The following is a 22509-nucleotide window of genomic DNA, read 5'->3' as shown; positions in this document are numbered from 1 at the left end:
GGAGATTGGAACCCGCGCTACACAGATTGATCAGCATGCGAAAAAGTTTCATTTTATTCTAAAATTGAAAGATGCACCAACTGGTTTTTAGGACAATGACACAAGTTGTTTATGGGATATAAACTCTGTCTCTCTTTTATAGCTTCCCAACCAATCGGTTAAAACCCTCAGGGCCCAAAACTGGACATTCATAAACACTAACTTTCTAAAACAAATAGAAATTTACCCTTGCAAAATTAAGATTGCTTAGAAATCTTTCTAATGACCAAAACCTCTTGAAGAGTAATATTAAAATAAGCTTTTGGGGAAGTTAGTTTCAGAACCCATTACTGTAAGTTCAGCTCTTAAAAAATTTGGAAAAAACAACATTTTAAACAAAATTTAATACTAGACAAAACAACATAACTTGATTCGCGAAAATAAGTAAAGTAAAAAACAAGACAAAGAAGAAGACGAAGAACGGGTATCGGATTACGCTTTATGGCTTAAATTTGACTTGAGGAATATTTTTTGAATGGAGGCATTTGTCACACACCCATTCAGCATACACTTCAGCCGTGAGAAGATGAAACGCTGCCTCAGTCAGTCCTGTACACATTCTGGAAAAAAATATATAATTTCAGAAAAATACAGATATGCTGCAAATAGTAAAAGGATGAACAATAGCATACGAATATGTGCTTAATGTTCAAACTTAATTTAAATATTGAGGCCTCTTTCCATCATAAATCTTCTATAGATGGGGTAAAACCATTAGATATTAACTAACAGAATTATTTTCAAATATTCGCAGGGACACAAGATTTACCGCGAATAAAATAAATAAATGTTAAATTCAAATAAAGAAATATAAAAATAAATCCTTCAGTCTCATGCTCAAAATCCATTGGCATTCTCCCTCGATACCCTTATGAGACAAGCGGATGTTAATAACAATTTTCTACTAGCTCCTGATAACCTTGTGACTAAAAAATGTTTGCTAGGGTGGCAAACATAGCTTTAATGTCCGCAACAAAGAGTATGCGTAACTTTAAGAGTGGAAACTGGCGCTAGTACCAACCAAAAAAACTATCAACGCCATCAAACGTTAGGGAATACTTGACAAAGCTTTGTAATCGTTTTTCTGTCAGGAACTGATATCAGACACTTAATGCACTAATTAAAGACACTTATTAATGCACTAATTTTACCGACTGCACAAATTAAATCAATTATTCTCATTATTAAACTGAGAAAATTGTCAAGTGTCGCCAAATGCCAAATGGCGTTGAGGTTTTTTGTCGAAACTGGCGCCAGTTCCAACTCTTGCAAGTCAACCGTACTCTTTGGAGTGCAAGATGCAGTTATTTTTAGCATTTCATTACATAACTACCATTTTTTACATCTCAATTTTTAAGTGGATAAATATAATGTTAAAAAAACTTCCTTGACCTTTGGTGGTCTATCACTAGTTATTCATATTCTAATGGGCAAAAAAAAGTTATTATTTTTATCAAAGACGAAACAGTTTAGAGCAAGACAAGAAAATACAGCTAACACTGGCTAAATACAGCTGCCCTTTAAAATATATTCATATATAATGCTTCTTCCGTATCTTTACTATTTGTGTGGTTTAGTTGAGGGTGTAAACAAACTTTTTCGTATTGTAGCAAATTTGCCAGACAATGGTCAGTCTTAAAGGAAGCAAATATTAACTATTTTAGGGTTTTTCTTTAAGGTTGATTTATTTTCATCTGACACTCTATGCTAAAACAGACTTTCAAGCTATTCTGAAACTTTATCAAAATAACTGAACCACAATCTTTATTTTTGATTTTAGTTTATAAGCTAAACGAAAAACAATTTTCAAAATTAAAAAGCTGCCACTACTATCTTTTTTGTGTTGTAAAACAAGTATGAATAATCAGTTCGGTGAATCAACCTGCTAAATTTGAACTAAATACCAAATATTCTTTGTTTACAAGAGGAAAATAAATAAAATAAAAAAAATTAAGTAAAGGCATTTTTTTTGAAAACTGATGAATCTTAGGCATTGTAAGTATAAAGATTCAGCAGGGACAGACAGACTGATTTGGAAATAAATTGCAGAAAATATCCATCCAAAAAATCTGGAGCCTTTTTTTGGGGCAGGGGATCTAGGCAAAACCTGGTCCCGTTTCAAGTTTTCACGGGGAGCCTCAGGTCCTTCACATCAGAAGTGTTTTTGCTGTCTGTTCTGGTGTTCCCCTTGAAAAACAGAACCAATCGTTGCCTTTGTCGCATTAAAGATAAAATTTTTACCCTAGTAGACATTATTTACCCTTGAAAATCAGTCAGTCAGTGACATTCTTAACAAGTTACAATTTCGAATGATAAAACAGTCAACAGTCGGTAAAAATTGTCATTACAGCTTTTAGTATTTAATAAATAAGTTAAAATAACAACTTAGCCTACGATTTCTAAATCTGCTTTGGTTACTTTCAAATCTTGATATTGAACATACAACATATTTTCCGTACATACATTATTGTGTGTGCACAAGTATTATTATGTTACTACATACTATATCATTATGTCTGTGCTCACATACCAAATACGACAAATTTCTCTTTTTCTTCCTCTTCTCTTAATGTCTTTTAATGTCAATTTAAGTCAATGTCAATTTCAATTAATGTCAATGTCTCTTAATGTCAATTTAAGGAACTTAAGATGAGCACATATCGTATTTAACATTGAAGGACAAAGTTGATTGTCTGTTTCAAGTGTTTAACAGGGTTGTCTCAAGTTTCCAAATGTAGGTCATCAGCGAAATCAAGAGATTACCAGTACTTACCTAATGCTACAAAAAAAAGTTAAAGTAAAGAAAGGTCATTGATATGGCCATTACTAATTGACATTAAACAGTTTTCCAAAATTAAAGAGAAATTTACGAAACTTAAGACGATCAAAAATCAGCATATATGAGACATCTAACTCATAACACATGGAAATTTTTTAAAGTAACAAAATCAAAAACTATCAGGAATTAATATGGATAAGGTTTTTGGGCTTTTTTGTTGCTGTTTTTTGGTTAACCAAATTAATTTTCGCTATTATTATTATTATGACGAGATGTACCGAATTTAGAAAATGTAAATATAGAGTGAAAACGAGCATAATATTTACAAGCAGTGAAAAAAATTAAATAATAATAATCTGAATATTTCGACTCCATGTTCAGGACCTTTAATCAACGGAAAAAATGAATTAAGCTAAATTAAACACAATATATAAAGAAAAACAAAAAAAAAACAACAAACAATAAAACAGAAATAAAACTCACATTTTAACAACTTCCAAACATCACTAAACCAATTACTGCAACATAGCATGAATACGCACACATAATGACATACAGATTGTCTCTGGTACAATTCCAGTGATTGTACCATGCTATTTTGCGGTGTTTTATCTATTTATTTTTGTTTTTCCCTTTATATGTTGTGTCTAATTTATTTTAATTCATTTTTTTCCGTTGATAAAGGCTCCCGGAAATGGAGTCGAAATATTCAGATTTGTATTATTTAAGTATGTTTCATTCCACTGCTTTTAAATATTATACCCATTTCCTCTTTATATTTTCATTTGTTAGATTCTGCGAATGGAAAGTCAGTGTGGTCTAATAAATTATTCATGACTAGATGTATTGTGTTCTTTTTCTGTATATGTCCTACTATTTATACACCCAGCTTTACAAGCTCTGCTCTCCGTTGAGGGTTAATGTTTTTTTGTAGATGTAAATGTACTCTATTAAATAAAACATTAAACAATGAAGTCAAGCTTAAACCAAACGTAAATTGCTCCTAATAAGTGTGGGCTTGTCTCTCTCCCCCCCCCCAAGTTCTTAAAAGGTCAATGTAATTTATTTGTTACCAGAAACGAAACAAGTAGCAGTAGGTAAAAGAAACAATTAGTTTTCTAGACATTTAAAAATAGACGGATTAGACAGACTAATGACTTTCTAGACGGATTAGCCTTTCTAGACAGATTAAAAATGGGAAAGTCTTACAAGAACAGCAGTTTTGTAAACAGTAAAACTAAATTAATTTTTTTCTTGTACACCTTTGTGCATTTCCTTTCTTGTACGCACAGGTTTTTCCTTAAAGTATAAATGAGACTAGCCTTACGAGGAAATGGAAAGTGCTGAAGCGAGTGTCAATAGTGGAAACACATCAAGCTCTGCTCACCGTTGTCTTGGATTCGATTTTGTTGTAATTACGTTTTATAAATAACTGTTTAATGTGTCAAAGGTTTACTTGGTTTCAACAACTAGTTTCAATCCCTTCAGTTTATGACCCCCTCTCTTTAATTGAAGGGATTCAATTAAAGATTTTTGAATAGTAAAATGTTAAGAAAACAGATCCTTATGAGTGAAACGTCACAATTGTCTAAACTAAAGCTAAGTGACTTACCTGTGAAACCAAAAATTACACCCAGATTCACAGAGAATAGCTTGGTCATTATCATGCACTTCTTTGTGACAAATACCACACGGGTATATAGGAGGAGCATTTGGATTCTGCGGGTTGAATACCATAGGCTGATCAACTGGGTACACCTACAAAAAATTTACAAGATTAGCTCATGTTAGCATAAATAAATATATGATAACACATTTATTTGAGCTAGTACCGTAAAATAAATTTAGTAAACAGGATTTATTTTTGGTAATACAAGAAAAGGGAAGCTTGTTATTATGAGCCTGTTCATAGAACTTAGAGCTTAGCTTAGATTTGACGCCTGAAAGTATGTGGGTTGAAGTCCCTCTAGTTATATTTTTAAAGTTTTCAAACCGTTCGTGGTAACGAACTGTATAGTAAGAGCGACTCGTCTCAATAGTAACCGAAACTCTAAAAAACGGAAATTTGATGCCAATAGATGCATCAAAAAAATTGCATTTTTATGCTGAATTTAAATCTGTAAGTTTTGTCAAGAATCGTCTTACCCTTCAAAAGTTATAAGCCAGAGAAAATTTGCCTTATTTTCGAAAAAAAGGGGGAAACCCCCTAAAAGTCATAGAATCTTAATGAAAATTACACCATCAGATTCAGCGTATTAGAGAACTTTACTGTAAGGTTTCAAGCTCCTATCTGCAAAAACGTGGAATTAGGTATTTTTTGCCAGAAGAAAGATCACGAATGTGTTTTTTTTTTTTTTTTTTCCTTTCCCAGGCGTGATCGTATCGACCCAGTGGTCCTAGAATGTCACGAAAGGGATCATTCGAACGAAAATTAAAAGTTCTAGAGCCTTTTGTAATCAAAAGACAAAAAAAAATTTAAAAATAGAATCACTCTTTTAAAAAAACCTGCATTTTGATGTCTTCCATACTGCAGTCTTTTCAAAGATATTTGATTTTTGAAGCAATTACATAAGGAATCATGTTAAAGATTGATCAATGATGTCATAATCGTAGGTTGTGGCCAGTCGTCTCTTACTATTTCAATTAAGAAAAAGCCACGGGCTTTTTCCTGTTTGTAATCCGGGTTGCAGCGATAGCTAGCAACCTAGTAAGAGACGATCACGCCCAATAGTTAAAAATAAAATAGTCCATAACTTCTAATAATAATACCGGATCAAATGAATTTTAGGGTTAATTCCATCCACCAGGGATACGGCAGACGCACTATATGAACAAAGGTGCCAAAGAAAGATAATTATGTAAATCATGAGACCGACTTAGATATATCCTTAAAATAAGAACTCCTACATTTAGATGTTTTAAAACAACCCACAAGCAAAGATGAGAAAGTAGGTAACATCAAACTGATGTGCTAATCAAAATGCCATAATTATTTGTAAACTGTCTAAGGCTTGAGAAAAACCGCTACATAGAATATATGCAATATTTATACCGTTTTTCGACCAAAACCAAAAGGAAATTCCGGATTTACATGAGATTATTTTGGGATTAGGAATACACCAACCAAGCGTGTTAATTACCAAAATTAACCTACAAAGGCATTATTTTGAGAGGGGACAAAATCAAAAGAAAAAAAAACACAACAAGCAGGCAAATAATATGGAAATATATAGGATAGGGTGACTACAAACCCCTTAGTTTATGAATGTTATCATGTGAGCCGTTCAAAAGTTAAGTAAATTAATTCTACCTGTTATTTTGTCTTTCTTTTTTTTGCAGAATTTAGCGTCAATAAACCCTGTGTAATTTTACCTTTGAATGTCCATAAAGAAGTTCCCTAGACATGAGGATTAATATCACAGTGACAAAATAGTTTCGATCCCTGAATACGGTGCTGCCAAGGTGTTTGAATTCTTTCTCCCGTAAAACTTAAATATTAGCACATAAATACCAAACAACCTCAAACTGTATGATGAGGAATTATGTAAATAGAATTCATATCTCTAAGATAATCTTTTTAGAGGTCTCTTTTTGAATAAGGGGATAAGACGTGATCTCCCCTATCCTGAACCATGGTACCCAGTTATCTTAACCGCAGTTGTACTGGTGTCACTTTTAGCTCAGACTGCTCCATTAGCCCACGTGTTGCGAACTTAGTAAAGAAAGGAAATTACGCCTCGAGATTGTTGGTTAATTTGCGACACCTGGGTTGTTCTACAATGCAGCTCAAACTGGAATGTCCGGTCTGGGGCCCTCAAATATGCAATACAGAATATCTCAGCAGTGACATAGAAACTGTGCAGAAATATGCTGCAAAAACCATACTCAGTGCAAATCATGTATTATGAATCTATTCTCAAGTCGCTAATAATGCCCGCTCTCCATGAGAGCAGATAGGAACTCATCCTGAAGTTTGAGCACTCACTACTCGTGAGCCAGATGGATCGTTCATTACTGCCACCTCCTTGTACAAAGCATCTGCCTTCCCGAAGCAGGAATAAAATTGAACAACTGAGATGCCGTGCCAGTGCCAGTTGTTTTACCAACTCTTGTGTTCCTCTTTTTGTCAGTGCATCTAATCGTTCATAATCTATTCACCTTGTAATTTATTCATGTCGTAAAAAATAGTTTGATTTAGTTGCAACCTAGGCCAAAATTATGACACCTGTTTTTATTAAAATAATCTTCAATTTTGAGATCAAGACCACACCAAGGGGTGGTTGTAACAGGTTTTAACCCCCCCCCCCCGAAGTTTATGTCCGACTCATCAAAAAGTAACAAAAATGCACATAAACAGATTTTTGATGTGCTTTGTAAAAACTTTTTGTACCCCCCCCCCCCCCGAAAAAAAAAATCTAGGATATGCCCTTGATGGAATATTTTTTCATTCTCAGGCAACTTGACAGTGGTGTGAGTTTTTACTATTAATGATAGCCTTCTAATTGACCCTTATGTTATAGAATGCACAGAATTCAGCAGAACTAAGAGAATAAACGCCGTTTCATCCTTTTTCAGCCAAAAAACAAAACAATAGCTACATAGTTAAGAAAAAATATTTTTCAACTTTTTATGATAAAATAAGAATTTTCCAACTTTCAATATAATTGTTACTATCGGATTTTAAAGTATTATAAAAAAAGGTAAATAATACGGCACTGGACTTAATCGTCCCTACCGGCGGTGCTGACCTCCTTTTATAGCCCTTTAGCCAGGAAGCACGATGGGAGGTAGGAGGCGAACCATCCTGTGCTTTCGCACACCCTTCCTGTTTGCCTTCCCCAGATTTCTCAAGGTGCCCATTTAGAATGGATAGATTAGAATGGCTTTCATTTGAATGTCAGTTGCCAAAAATTTGAGTTCCTCAAAACATCTTTTTTATCCATAGCATGGCTATTTATATCACTCTACATCGGATAATAGAACTGACGATACAGTACGTGTTCATATTTGTTTTTTTTTAATGGAAATATATTGTTTTTGCTTCAAAAATATATATAAATAAATTAAAAAATAAGAATCCCTTTTATTAGGTAGATTTCAGACTGATTTTGATTTATTGTGAGGACTAGATCTGAAAAAGAAAGAAAAGTATAAATTCCCTGCTAAAAAAAAAAATAGAAAAAGCATTGTAGGCCTTTTGAAAAGACTTGGTCTAGCCCCAATTCATTCACTATATTACCAATATTATTCATTAGTTTGTATTTCATTCTTGTTTGTTTTATGAACTGATTTATCTGCTCTTCACAATTCTTTACGAAAAAATACAAAATTTATAACATTTTTTTACTATTTATAAAAATACATTTTTTATAAATAACATACGAAAAGAATAGAAGAAAAAGTGATTACCTTTCCAGCAGAAACAGGCATCGGTTTCGAACCCATATTCTGGTTGAAGCTTGGACTTGGAATGCCACAACCCATTTGAATGTTTCCACCCATTTGATTCATGCTGTTCATGCCGGGTCCCATTGGATTCATTCCCATCCCCATTCCTCCCATTGGACCCATACCCATGTGTCCAGGTCCCATGCCATTCATTCCCATGGGGCCCATTCCCATTCCAGGCCCTCCCATGTGCCCCATTTGAGGATGACTTGGTGTATCATCAAAGGGATTTGAAGCAACAATTGTATCACCATAACCTGGAAAATAGTTTAAATATTTAAAATGGTGTGTTCCTGTCTCATATGAGAATATAATCATTACTCAAACAATCAGCTAGCAAAAAAAAAAAAAATAAATAAAAAAAAAAACGTTAACAAAAAATTACAGCACCAAGAAACTTTAAAGCAACAAAGGTTTAGACATTTGGTTTTTAAATATAACGTTAATATAATGTTAATTAATATATAATTAATATATGTTAATTAATATAATGTTAGTTAATTAACGTTAATTAATATAAAACATAAATATAATGTTTTAAGGCTTAGAAGTTTTAAATTTAATCCAAATCATAATTAGAAATTATGTTGATAAATATGAGCTTTTATACTGGTTACAAACAGGTTGGAGATCCACCCAAGTTATCCATGTAAAATGATACGTAAAATATATTTGTTTTACAGAAATTTTTATTATTTTCAAGAGACAAGTACTCGGGATGTACCTCATCCATGAAGTAAACCGTTATTTAAATTTCTAGTGTTGGTATTTTTTGCTCATCTGTTATGCTACTAATTGTGATATATGCGACACTAAAATATGCCGTTGTAAATTTTTGCGGTTTCTTTATATATACCATCAATTGTTTGTAGAGAAAATAAATATGTATCTACCTATCTGTTTGTAAAGAAAATAAATATTTATCTACCCCCCCCCCCCCGGCGATTACACCCCTGAAAATTCCCCCCTCGTGGAAAATAAGGCTTTCCAAATTTGAAAATTTTATTTGAGTTTTTTTCCGTAGGGGGAAGGGCTTTTGGTACCTGTGGATTATCTCACTGAAGTTTACGCTGTGTAACATTCAAGAACACAACAATTTTTTCGTTAGTTTCTTCGTTAATTTAGAAATAGATTTAGGTTATAGATTTGCACATTAGGGGGGGGGGGGTAAAGTATAGCGGGTCTGCAGGAAAAATGTGTTTGGTACAATTATTCTGCATATGAGAAGTGTATTTTAGAGCCAAATATAGGGCCATGAACACAGTAAAATAACATAAATGAAAAGCACAAATAATATATACTTCGATGAGCGATCATCATAAAACACTTAAATGAAACACTACATGAACCTAATAATAGTACTTAATACTTGGAAAAACGGTCAGGTAGGTTATAAATTTATTCACAAGAAGAATGAATCACTTCTTTAACACTTGGAAAATCACTTAAATGAAACATTACCTTTACTTTATACTTTTTTTTTAGTTAACAAAATTTCCAGAAACCTCACTATTCTTCGGTAATTTTTTAGTGGCCATATACCTAGAAAGGATTGTTTTCTTACTTCAAACTGTCCAAATACTTTACCCCCTCCCCCCTTATGTGCAAATATATACCCCAAATTATATATTTCCCATATATTCTGTCTTTGTCTTGACTTGCGTAAATGAAACATTACATTTACTTTATACTGGGATTTTTTTATTTTTTTTAGTTAACAAAATTTCCAGAAACCTAGCTATTCTTCTGTATTTTTGCAGTGGCCATACATCTAGAAAGAATTGTTTTCTGACTTGAAACTGTTCAAATACTTTACCCCCCCCCTTATGAGCAAATATATAGCCCAAATTATATATTTCCCGTATATTCTGTCACTTGTCTTTGTCTTGTCTCGCGCTAAGCTGAAGAAAACTAACGAAGAAACCGGTTTGTTCTCGTGTTTTACACAGCGCAAACTTGAGTGAGTGGCCCATAATACACAAGTACCAAAACTCCTTCCCCCTACGGAAAAAAAAACTCAAATAAAATCCTCAAATTTGGAAAGCCTTATTTTCCACGGGGGTATTTTCTGGAGGAGGGAGAGGTAAACGCCGGTCACCCTATCTGTTCATGTCTTCACATAAACATTTTGAGTCTTCCTTTTTTTACAAGGGAGACAAGTGTAACTACTAGTACTAACAACTCACCCCAGCACCAAGCCTCCTGAGGCCAACACATAATGAAAGAAAGGTTAAGATGACTAGGGCACGTTCTGCGGATTAAGGATAACAGATTGCCGAAAATTGACCTTTTCGGCCAACCGTCTAAGGCTAAACGGAAAGCAGGTCATCCGCGGTTGGGATGGGAGGATGTCATAAAGAAAAATTTAAGGGGAATGGGAACTTTCTGGGAGGGTGTAAAGAAGGAGGTCCGTGAGTTATCTTGTTCCTTAAAAGAATTTATAAACCATGGACCAAAAATCTATTTTGTCAAAACTTTACCCCCTTTCCACCTCTTTATATTTGTTGCATTCTAAAATACTACAAGAAAAATATAAGGAAACAGGGACGACAACGTCTTTTTGTATTTCATTGAAAGACACCTTTTTCTTATTTCTATAGAAAAAAAATGTCCCCTCCTCCACAGATTTTCTAAAATATAGTGACCCCTCCCCTTCAACTTTTTCATGAATTGACGACACTGTACAGGTCAAAGGTTGAAAAGGAAATATACTTATGCACACACCCAATATATATATATGCACACACCCGATATATATATATATATATATATATATATATATATATATATATATATATATATATATATATATATATATATATATATATATATATATATATATATATATATATATATATATATATATATATATATATATATATATATATATATATATATATATATATATATATATATATATATATATATATATATATATATATATATATATATATATATATCGAGATTTTTTCCGGGGGGGGGGGGGTACACAAGGATTTGTCCCGTTTTTTTACAAGAAAAAGCTTTAAAAAACGCAGAAATTTTTTTTTATATTCATTTTTGTTACGTTTTTCCGAGTCGGACAGACAATTTTTTTCGGAGGAGGGGGAGGGGAAAACCCCCAAACGCCCCTGGATACGGCCTTGTATATACATTTCAATTTTCTCAGAGACACACGCTTCAAAATTGTGCAAAAAATGGAATATCCAGGTCATTCCTAAGAATTGACAGCTTAAGACATTCCTAAGAATTTAAACTTCTAAAAATTAGTATATAGTTTAAGACGGATATTAGCATGGCCAAGAAACATTATCACTGCGTCAGCAAAAAATTATATCCTACCGTATGTGTGTTCTTTAACATAGCTCCAATTGGCTTCATCGTTCCTAGTATAGTCAGTACGCCTCTCCATTATCCTAAATATCCCCTTTTTTTATTTAAAAATCAGTAAAAATGTCCCGTCACCTCAATTAAACCTCTGCTTAAACACTGACCATCCAACTAATAAAAAAAAAAAAAAAAAAAAATAAATCATTGGTGTTCGCTCGCTTAAATTTATATAGCTTATTTTTTCAATACCAACTGAGAAAGTCCCTAAAGAAAGAACTTTGATCAACTCGTCCAGGATAAGATTTATTCTTCATTAGATACACATACGATATTACATGTTATTATTCCCCCCAAAGGCTCATTGGCCTATACAAAAGGGGAAGACAAATGAGTTGCTTACTCAGAGATGAAAAGCAAAAGAAAATTTAAAATGGTCACTTACTCACATACGAAGGAGAAGAAAGAAAATAGAGATAAAATGAAAACTATAGAAAAAATATAATAAATAAACTAAATTAATTAATTAAATTAAATAGACAAAAAATTAAATAAATAATAATAATAATAATAATAAAAACATAAATAAAAGTATCTGCTTTGGAGGTTGTAAATTTATTCACAAGAAGAATGAATCACTTCTTTTGAAGTTGAATCTAACTCTACAATTACTACACAAAGAGGCATATCCTATAAGACAGACTACCAGTAGAAGATTATTATAAATTTAACAGAGGGTGGGGATTGGAATGGTGCAAAAATCAATAGGGTCGTGTCCTAAACCAAGGCCGTGTCCACGGGGTTTTGGGGGTTTGACCACCCCCCCCCCCTCCCGGAATGTTTGTCCGACTGGTTTAAATAAACGTAATAAAATTTAATAAAAAACGTATTAAAATTGAATATAAACAATTTTTATGCGTTTTTTTGTAAAACCTAACCCCCAAAATTCCTTTTATACCCCCCCCCCTCCGAGAAAAAACCCGAATAAAGCCCTGACTACAACCATGAAATAAACCCCGGGAATATGCATGTGAGAATTAAGGATTCAAAAATGGAATAAAAAGAACTTTGTAAAAGGAGATAATGTTGTCTTAAACATATCGAAAGGGTTAATATATATATATATATATATATATATATATATATATATATATATATATATATATATATATATATATATATATATATATATATATATATATATATATATATATATATTAAGAAATTAAAGCTTTATTTTTTCATTAAATGCTTTGCATAACAAGAATTATCCACTTGTATCTTTTAGTATGTTCCAAACTTTTCTTCTTGTTTGTAATTATTTGCATTCAAATAATAAAAAAATGAGTAAACGTGAAACAAGCAGGAAGACCTATGTGAGGGTCAGTGCTGTCAATTAAGGGGCGTGAGGCAAGCAACCCTATAATTTTTGAAAAAGTTGCCGTTGGTTCGAGTGGAAAATTAGAGCCTTTGCCAACAAGCCAATGGTAACTCAAGCCAATAGTAGCCGAAACTCTAAAAAACGGGATTTTGATAACAATTGATACATAAAAGTAGCTTTTTATGTGATTCCAAATATATAAAAGTCATTAACTTTAATGTTCTCCATGAAAAGCTGCGAGTCTGAGAAAAGTTGTCTGATTTTTGAGAAAAGGGGGAAACGCCATTAAAAAGGCAAATGATCTTAAAGAGTCACGCCATAAGATTCAGCATAACAGAGAATTCTTCTATAGAGGTCTCAAGCTCTTATCTACAAAACATGGAATTTTGCATTTTCTTTTTCCGAGATTAAAGATCACAGAGGCGTGTTTATTTGTTTTTCGCGTTCTTTTTCCAGAGGTTGTCGTATCGAACCGATGGTCCTAGAAGATTGAGAGATGGTTCAGATCTCAAAAGTTCTAGTGCCCTTTTTCAGTGACCAAAAAGATTGTGCCACGGGAAAATGGTGTTTTCTGCCATTTTGTGTTACAAATCTATGATTTTGCCCCAGAGAGGACCAAGTTGCTCTCTATGGAAAATTCCGAGAAAGCCTCTCGATTTAAAAGTGTCAAATAACAACATACTGAGCTTCCCTCTGACAGAGAAGCAATGCCGCCACATGGTGGCACATTCGTTCCTGAAAAGTCACGTAGTCCCAACAAGATAAATAGTTAATATGGATATTTATCTTAACTCTTGGTTTAATTAAATTGATTTAACTTTTTCACCTAAACTTTTTAAATTGATAGGTTTACTAAGCCAGTCAACTTTTTCAGTTTAATGCAAGGTTTGATGATGACGACAGGTTAGGTTAGGTTGGGCTAGGTTAAATTTTTAACCCATTTCTGACATTTATAACCAAATTTATCCTAGGCTAAATTAAAATAACCTAACTTTAACTTTTATTATTATAGCTTAAGTAAGACTCAAAAAGCTGACTACAAAGCTAATTGAATCCAAGGAGAGAAAAAGGAAATATTATCTTTATATGTGAGCAATAATTGTATATGTGTGTCAGTTCTCGAAAATGGCTCCATATTTTTTGGGGGAAAATTGGTATCTTGGAAAATTCTTGCGTAAAAAACGATCTACATAGGTGAGAAGTCTGGGAAAATGCATTAAAAACCTTAATTTTGGAGAGAAAAAACCCTGTAATAATCAAATATCTTTGAATAGGCTGCAGTATGAAAAGACATTAAATTGACTAAAGAACAAAAAGTGGGTAATTGCAAAAATATGTGTATATATTTTAACAAGAGACTACAACAATTCAAAAACCTTAAAAAAGAAAACTAAATGTTTGAAGCTTAGTCGATACCGTTTTTAGAAATCGGATCTGCTTTAATAATCAAATATCTTTGAAAAGACTGCAGTATGAAAAGATAGCAAATTGTCTGCGGTTAGAAGACAAGTAACAATGAGAATCCATATATAGAAGCCTTTCGCATGCGCAGTGCCAGGACCCAACACAGACGCTTAAAAGAGTGCATTTCATTGCTCATATTGTCTAGCTTTCTATTAACCTTCAGAAAAATAAAGAAAGGGGTATAGGGGGTAGGTTGAAATTTACCTCCCATCTCCCTTCATTTACAATAAACCTGAATAACAATGCTGCTGGGTTATACCTCCCTTCTTGTTGCAGAAAAATATTTCAAAAGTGAGGCAGGGTATCATAAGCCCAGGGCTGTAACAAGGCAATGTCACAGCCTGTCAAGGTAATTCCAAGAAACAGCACCAAATGCTCAAAGTAAGCCCAGGGCTTGTTGCAAGGTGTCAACCATAAAAATTTGCCAGATATCAGCTGAAATATAATCAACCAGTTTCAATTTACAGCCTTTAAGCAAAAATTTAAGAATAAAAACAAAACATGTCACCCATTATTGCTTATAAGATGATCTGTCTGTGAAATTTATATTCTATACATAAATTTTCTGTGGAAGCTACTAAAAAGTTATGTCAAAATTTAGACACAGTGAACATCTGTGCTAAGGGAGAAGAGATTGAAACACTTGAGATTTTCCTATATACACAGCAAATGCTAATTTTGTGCTCTTATTTGTATTAATTGGAAAATTTTAGCATTTGTTTTCCCTGTTACTAGTAAGGTGATATATTGGCTACTGGTAGGTAAAAATCTGATTTTGACTTGTAGTCTACAAAAATTCAAGAAATTTGTGACTTCAAAAAGCAAAAAACACTGAAAATTTACAACTTCTATACAAATAATGTTGCCATCCAATTTGTAACTACCCCAAAATAGATATCAGGAGTGAATCACCAACCAATACCCTTACAAATGTGGAATGATACAATAAGATAGTGCATTAATTAGGGAATTTGACCCAGGTCCAAAAAATATTTATCTTACTTTTTTCTTATCAGCCCAACTTCATTATGTTATTTTACAGATGATTTTAGTTTACCCATTTTTCATTTGTGTTGGCTAAATTGTTTAGCCTTTTTGTGTGTGGCCAGCCCTTTCAAAAAATTGCGTGGCAACTTTACAAGTGAATTTTTTGAAAGAAAATCATACAAAAATAATCAAAATATTAAACTTTGAGACTGATTTCAACTGATGTTTAAATTTAAGTTATGACTTGAGATTAAAGAAATAGAAGTTTCAAAATACTTCAATAGCAACATTGAATGAATTTAGGTTAATAATATAAAGCAACTATTTGCTTTTTATCTTTTCTAAGGAGCAAGGTAGAACTATGTCAAAAATGTATAATGCTAGTGAAAAGGCAGCAACAGATAGGTTAAATTGCCACTTTTTGAACACTACTCTCTTCAATATTTAATCAAACTCATTTACTTTGCCAGGAATGGGGCAAATATTTAGACACCCCTTAGGAAACAAGCCTCTAGGGTAAACTATTGCTTTCTGAATGAGTTTTCTTTAATATTTAAAAAGAGAAACTAACCTAGGTAACTGAAACTTAAACTCAAAAATATAATCATTGTGTTTAAAAAGGCTAGGATTTCAGAACAGCTTACACATTGTAAAATACCCAATACTTGGACAGCTAATCACAATTTTATCAGCAAAATCATTGAAAAGTCACTATTATACTAAAGTCTTAAATAAGAATGTGAAGAATATTTTAGCAATAAACAATGCTGATTGTTTCAAATGCACCTACCTCCACTCCTTCTCCTTCGAGAAGGCACTGACCTTTGATAATCTTTAGCAATCTTTGTGGTATAAAAGTGAAACCTCACAAAACAGATCTTCTCCTCAAATGAGGCAAGATGAAAATGTGTATTGAGTCTAATATCTTTGCTCTATCCAATTTTATATGGTTTTAAAGATGCATAAACCTATTTTTAAACTTAGGAAAAAATACTTAGTATAGCTTGGCAAATATGTAGAGTAGCAGCTCTCCAGAGGGAGACATACTAAAACAAAGAGAAAAGGGCATTTTTATATTGCTAACTAGATATGCTCTTTTTATGGTTAAAGTGAGGTTTGTGACAATCCAACCCAGCCCCTGAGGATCCCAAATATAGCCCTAAGCCATCTACAAAACTAGCATTAAAATAATGGGACCATTAGATTACTTTATGTATATTCCTTTCAACACAAAGTCATTACCCTGACAATGTACCTCCCCCCCTTGGGGGGCACACAAATAGCCCTAATAATTTATTTTCTGTTTTTTTCTATTGTTTCATTTGTAATAAAACCAGTTGTGCTGAGTAGAATCAAGAAATCCAGCTTAGCATGAGTGATTGTATTGATTTTTGAATAAAAAAAATACTATTTTAAATGAGATAAAAATGCAAAGAATAATGGAAGAATAAAGGAAATGCAAAGAATAAAGGAAACATGATAACCTGAATAAAATACATATGCTGCATATTATAAATTAAGAATTTCATTGTTTTAGTGCTTTCTCTTAGTTTGATTACATTTATATCCTGAAAGCTTTAGCAATCTAAGGTCTAGAGAATTGTATACTTACCTGCATTTTAAGAAATATTTTACCTTCTTTTTGGGTTTCCAATATCTAGTCAATCTCTAGCTCTAGTCTTTTACAATGTAACTTGAATTATTTTAGTAGATTTTAAGCCATATCAAGGTTTTGGTTAAGTTTAATAAATAGACTCACAAATTCTTTAAACCTTCTAAAACATGATTGAGCATAAGTATAAGGCTCAAAAGACTTTCTTTTTGCCTCATTTGAGCAGAAAATCATTTTCTCATCGTGAATCTCCATTCATTGGTCTTACATAATATATTTCCATCAGCCCAATAAAAGAATGAGTCTGTATAATAGTGGTGCTTTGCACTACTATTTTACCAACTGGCTTTAAATATTTGGGAGGGGGGCATGCCCCTCCAATAAGCTATATGATGCCCTGGATGTAGGTACTGATAAATTTGAACTTTACAACATAATTTAGCTAGGATGAAAGTGAATATGTCACTTGGTGCTTTTTTTGTGCTCTTCCATAATTTAATAGTTGTTTCTAGGAAAATCACAATTTGAGTCCTTAGAGGGCTCTAAATAGCCCATGGTAACCAATAGTTTGAAAATATGTTTCCAAAAAAAAACTGTCTAGTGAAAAAAAAACTGACATTTAGGCCTACATTTGATTCAGGAATTGTAATTATTATTTTCCAAGGTCTTAATAGTAAAATATTATTTTGAAAATATATTTTCAGAAATTTTAAAAAGAGTTAGGAAACCCTAAAAATTACATATCAGCAAAGCTGATGTCATTTGTGAGACATTCCTAATTCTTTTAAAAATTACAGCAAATATGTTTTCAAAATAGGCTAACATCTTACTATTAAGACTAAGTAAAATAACAATTACTATTCCTGAATTAGCTGCAAATGACAATTTTTTCTTGCTAGACAGTTTTTTAAGAAACATGTTTTTGAACTTTTGTTTGGGCTAGGGTAAAAAATCAGTATGCAAATGAGCAGAATTACATAGAACATAAACCCTCATATCTTATTACCAAATAGGAATTGGGAAGAATTGTATATATCCATGAATTACTAAAAATCTAAGCTATGCATCAATATGGTTATTTATTAATATTATTTAATAATAACCTTATTTATTAGATCAAACACTAAATGTGTTTAAATCAAACACTACTGGTGGTTAAAATATTTTTTTGATCAAACATTTGAAATTATTAGTTGATAAACTTACTTAGCTCTTTTTGGAAATACCAATTATCCTATTTTGATGTATATATCCTTTCAGTGTTTCAGTTTTATTCACATAATAATAGAAAAAGGATTTTCTTCTGATTCTAAAAATGTAACTTTTATTGCTTGATATTTATTTAATAAATCACAAATATTAATTTGTTTTTCTTATCAATTGCTTGTCAAAACAGAGACTACATTTTGAATTTATGATGACAATTATTGGTGAAAATTTCCTCAAGAATGTAGATTAAAGGTGGGAATCTTACTACACTCACATTGTGTCATGCTGTAGTAAAATAGGGGCAGTCTGAAAACCAGGTTAGCATTGTTCCAGAATGGCAACCATTTTTCCAATTACCAGAATTTACCAATTTACCAGAAACCATTTTTCCAGAATGGCAAAGAAAAGTGGTCTTTCCCAATAAGAGGTCTTTTACCTTAGGCTAGGCTACTATGGACTGTTTAACCTTTTAATCCCATTAAGGGCTAAATATGAAATTATCCCTAGAAATAATTATTGAACTATGAAAGATCATAAGAAAAATTATCAAGTTACATATTTGCTGGTAAATTTCCAGTGGGCCTTATAATTTAGCTAAGATGAAAGTGAGAACATCATTTGATGCCTTTTTCTATACTCTTTCATAATTCAATAATTGCTTTTTGGGCTAATTGCATCTTGATCCCTTAAAGGGCCCCTGAACGTATTTTATATGAATAATGAAAGATGAAGCATCAAATGATGTTTTCACTTTCATCCTAGCTAAATTATATGGCCCACTGCAAATTTATCTATCGTCACCCCCCTAGTGTGCAAATATATACCCATAGTGTGCAATATAGTTGTGCTATAATGCAATATAGTTGTGCTATATTGCAATATAGTGTGCTATATTGCATAGTGTGCAATATAGTTGTTGACAGCAAAGTTTTGAATTGCAAAATTCAGCACTATTTTTGTAAACAGCATTCAAAAACTTGAAACAGTAGGAAAACGGTTTATATTTGAGTTGCCTAATTAATGAGGTTTGAATTGCTATAAATAAGTATTTTTGGAAAATATTACTTTTGAACAGCTTATTTATAAATGGGTGATATGTTTTTAACCACTTTTCAATAACTTAACTAGTGTTGATAACTTCTTTGTGTGGCTACAAAAATGTAATACCTTTGGGGTCCCTTTAAAGGCTCAAGATGCAATTATCCCCAGAAGCAATTAGCCTATTGAATTATGAAAGAGCATCAAATGATGTTTTCACATTCATCCTAGCTAAATTATAAGGCCCATTGAAAATTTGGCAAAGTTCTATGAAATCATATTATTGAGTTAGGACAAAAGTGAATACACCATTCAATGCCTTTTTTATGCTGATTATGAATATAATAATCATTTCTATCGGAAATGAATTTCAGCCCCCCCCATATATATGCCAATTCGGGGTTAGGTATAGCCTATATAGGGGGGGGCTGAAATTCATTTCCAATAGAAATGCTTATTATATTTGTAATCAACATAAAAAAAGGCATCAAATGGTGTATTCACTTTATTCCTTACTCAATAATATGATTTTGTAGAACTTTACCAAAAATTTACCTATTCACTTTCATCTTACCTAAATTGTGATTGAAAACTGTAAATTTACCAGTACTTGAAAATATCTTCCCAGGTGATTTTCAAGACACTGGATCTATTCTTGGGAGTTTTTTATTCATCTAGCTCAACTAGGGTAAAACCAGTATCCAAAATTATGTAAAACTAAAACCCTTACATCTTGCTACCAACAAGGAATTGGGAAAAATTGTACATATCAGAGAAAAGCTAAAAATCTAAGCTATGCATCAATATGGTTAGGCCTATTACATAAATTGTTTAAATTCAAGCACTTTAGTTTATTGACTTATCTACAAGGACCTGTTTTAGGCTTATTCTATTTTGATACATAGCCTATATATCCTTTATTATTTCAGTTTTAATCACATATTAACAGAAAGTTGACTTTCTTCTGATTAAAAAAATAGCCCATAACTTCTATTGCTTGATATTTATTCATTAAGCCACAAATATTAAATTTATTTTTTCTTTTAAATTGCTTGTCAAAACAGAGACCATATTTTTAATTGATGCTGACAAATTAGGCCTATTGGTGAAAATTTGTGCAGAGTTCTTGTTACTGCCCTCATATTGCATCATAGTAAAATAATCATGCTAAAGTAAAGCTTTTTGGTGGTCCAAAAAGCCATTGCCATTTTCCCAGAATGCCAAAGAAAATTAGGTCTTTCCCAAAACGAGGTCTTTTACTGTAGGCCTACCTCCCATGAGAGCATAAGGCCCTTAAGCTAGAACTTTAACATAACTTAGGCTATAGCTTATGTTTGCACATAAGGAGGGAAGGGTAAAGTAAAGTGTTTTTAAAAAAATATATATAAGAAGCCAAAGTAGGCTACAGTACCATATGTACTGTAGGCCTACTGTATTTGAACCTACAGTGCTGTCCAATTTCATCACAGATGCATTCTATTGAAGTATTTTTCTGAAATAAGGAACTATCCATGCAGGCCTAGCCTAATGGGAGTATTAGCCTAGCCTACCCTTTTTCTATCTGGGTTTGGCCTGATACCTACAATGTAAACAAGTAAAAGACAGACCTGACAGGGGTGGAGGTCCTAGCTCATTCATTGATGGAGATGTCTGGGGGCCACTAGCATTGTTTGCAGCATTTTTCCTTTGCTTTTTCCGTGCATTTCCAGGACTATCAGGATTTGGTCCTCCTTGGCCTGGTGGTTTAAATTCAGAAGCAAGGCCAAAAGATTTGTTCCTCTTGTTGGACATACTTGTTTATTTGAGGTTGTTACCTTTGCCAAAATAGTGTAGCCTAATCTACTTTGTACAATTTCCAAACCCCACAATTCTTCTGCTTTTCTTTCCAAATAACCTGTAAAACATCGGCGACTCTCAAAATCGTTTCGACTTTCAAGATGTCTCTTAATTTGGTAGAATTTTTGGTAGGACCACAGACAAAAAGTATAGTACGCTAATCAAACAGTTCGCGAACTGTAAATAAGGAGCGACTCGGCTCAATAGACACCGAAAATCTAAAGAAAGAATTTTGATATCAATAAATACATCAAAAGAATCATCTTGTTATCCTGATTCCAAATACAAAGATTCATCAAGTTTTAGTGTTACTCATCAAAAGTTACAAGCCACATAAACCAAAAGAAGCCAGTATAGAGACATATAGTATAGCACGGCTGCATTTCAGCCTAAAAAAAAAGCTACAAAAAGTAACCTTTTTGTTCCAGCTGACGTTTTGTAGTTGTTGGAACAATAGAAAATTAACTTGGGATTTTGTTTTTTTAGTAACTTCTAATAAAGATAGTTAACGACCATCTTAGTAAAATAACTGTGTATCGTTATCGTTATTGCTATTAAAATCTGTTTGAAACATATTGGAGTATAATTCCAATGAAAGAATAATGAGTACATTTGAAACTCATGAAGATTATACCCTAACGAACGCAATAAGCGAGTAGTTACTTCACAGCCGTTCTCGGTGGATGTCACTTCAACTACCTTCTGTATTTAAAGTTACTACGGCTTTCAACCAAGAATGAACCTTACATATTATATACTATATTATATAGATTTTGTCTGCAGGTAGGACCATTTTTACAATTTACGTTTTTTCCTCCATAAGAACAAAACTCTTAGCTAACATTCTTAGTTCACAATGGAACTGTAAGACTCAGGAAAGCTGCCTTTCTTGGAAGTTTTGATTATAGCCTTGAATTTTCTATGTGCAGAAAGCCGACCCATAATTATCGGTATCTATATTTCTCTTTATATCTCCCCCCTTCTGTGAAAAGAAGGGTAATAGTCTCTTTAGTCGGCAGAGTTTTAAAAATCTGTTCAAGTAATCATGGAAATTCTGAATTAAACTATATCAAAGATATTTTATTCTGCAATGGCTACCCAATAAACCTTATTGGAAATATCACAGATAAACGATTAAAAAGATAAAACAAGAAAATAGGGAGCCCGTCCCCCTTGATTCAGTTATTCCGGCAATTGAGAAAAAAATTCACCACTTTACCATACATCTCAAAACTAGCGATAATCTTGAAAAATTTTAAATAAACATAATCTCTCTGTTTCTTTCAACGGAACAAAAAGTTGAACATTTTTTCAACTCAGGAAAAGTTAAAACCGACCCTGTACTAGGTAGTGCTGTCTACAGAATCCCTTGTTCATGTGGAAAGTTTT

At 32.6% G+C, this 22509-nt stretch overlaps 1 protein-coding gene across 1 annotated transcript; it reads right to left on the bottom strand.

Annotated features, from left to right (window-relative positions):
• Positions 1-364: 364 nt before the first annotated feature.
• On the bottom strand, positions 365-21170 carry LOC148943382 (uncharacterized). The gene is made up of 4 exons (XM_089101372.1): positions 20892-21170; positions 8228-8523; positions 4431-4576; positions 365-599 (listed from the first exon to the last, which is right to left on the bottom strand). The coding sequence occupies exons 1-4, from the start codon at positions 21073-21075 to the stop codon at positions 479-481; spliced, it is 747 nt and encodes a 248-aa protein (XP_088957498.1). The 5' UTR covers positions 21076-21170; the 3' UTR covers positions 365-478.
• Between the last annotated feature and the right edge of the window lie 1339 nt (positions 21171-22509).

This window comes from Artemia sp. Qi Xiang Cuo, chromosome 15, assembly GCF_049724085.1.
Source record: "Artemia sp. Qi Xiang Cuo chromosome 15, ASM4972408v1, whole genome shotgun sequence".
In the NCBI taxonomy this organism is placed as follows: domain Eukaryota; kingdom Metazoa; phylum Arthropoda; class Branchiopoda; order Anostraca; family Artemiidae; genus Artemia; species Artemia sp. Qi Xiang Cuo.
Note: the sequence above shows the minus strand (reverse complement) of the source record. Positions and strands in the feature narration are given on the sequence as shown.

What these genes read in the sequence shown, in the direction of transcription:
- LOC148943382 (XM_089101372.1), bottom strand. Translation starts at nt 21,075, where the DNA reads ATGTCCAACAAGAGGAACAAATCTTTTGGCCTTGCTTCTGAATTTAAA. An exon ending in AGGACCTCCACCCCTGTCAG is followed by an intron (nt 8,524 to 20,891) that starts GTCTGTCTTTTA and finishes ACTATTTTCCAG; the next exon opens with GTTATGGTGATACAATTGTT. An exon ending in TGTAATTTTTGGTTTCACAG is followed by an intron (nt 600 to 4,430) that starts GTAAGTCACTTA and finishes ATTTTTTTCCAG; the next exon opens with AATGTGTACAGGACTGACTG.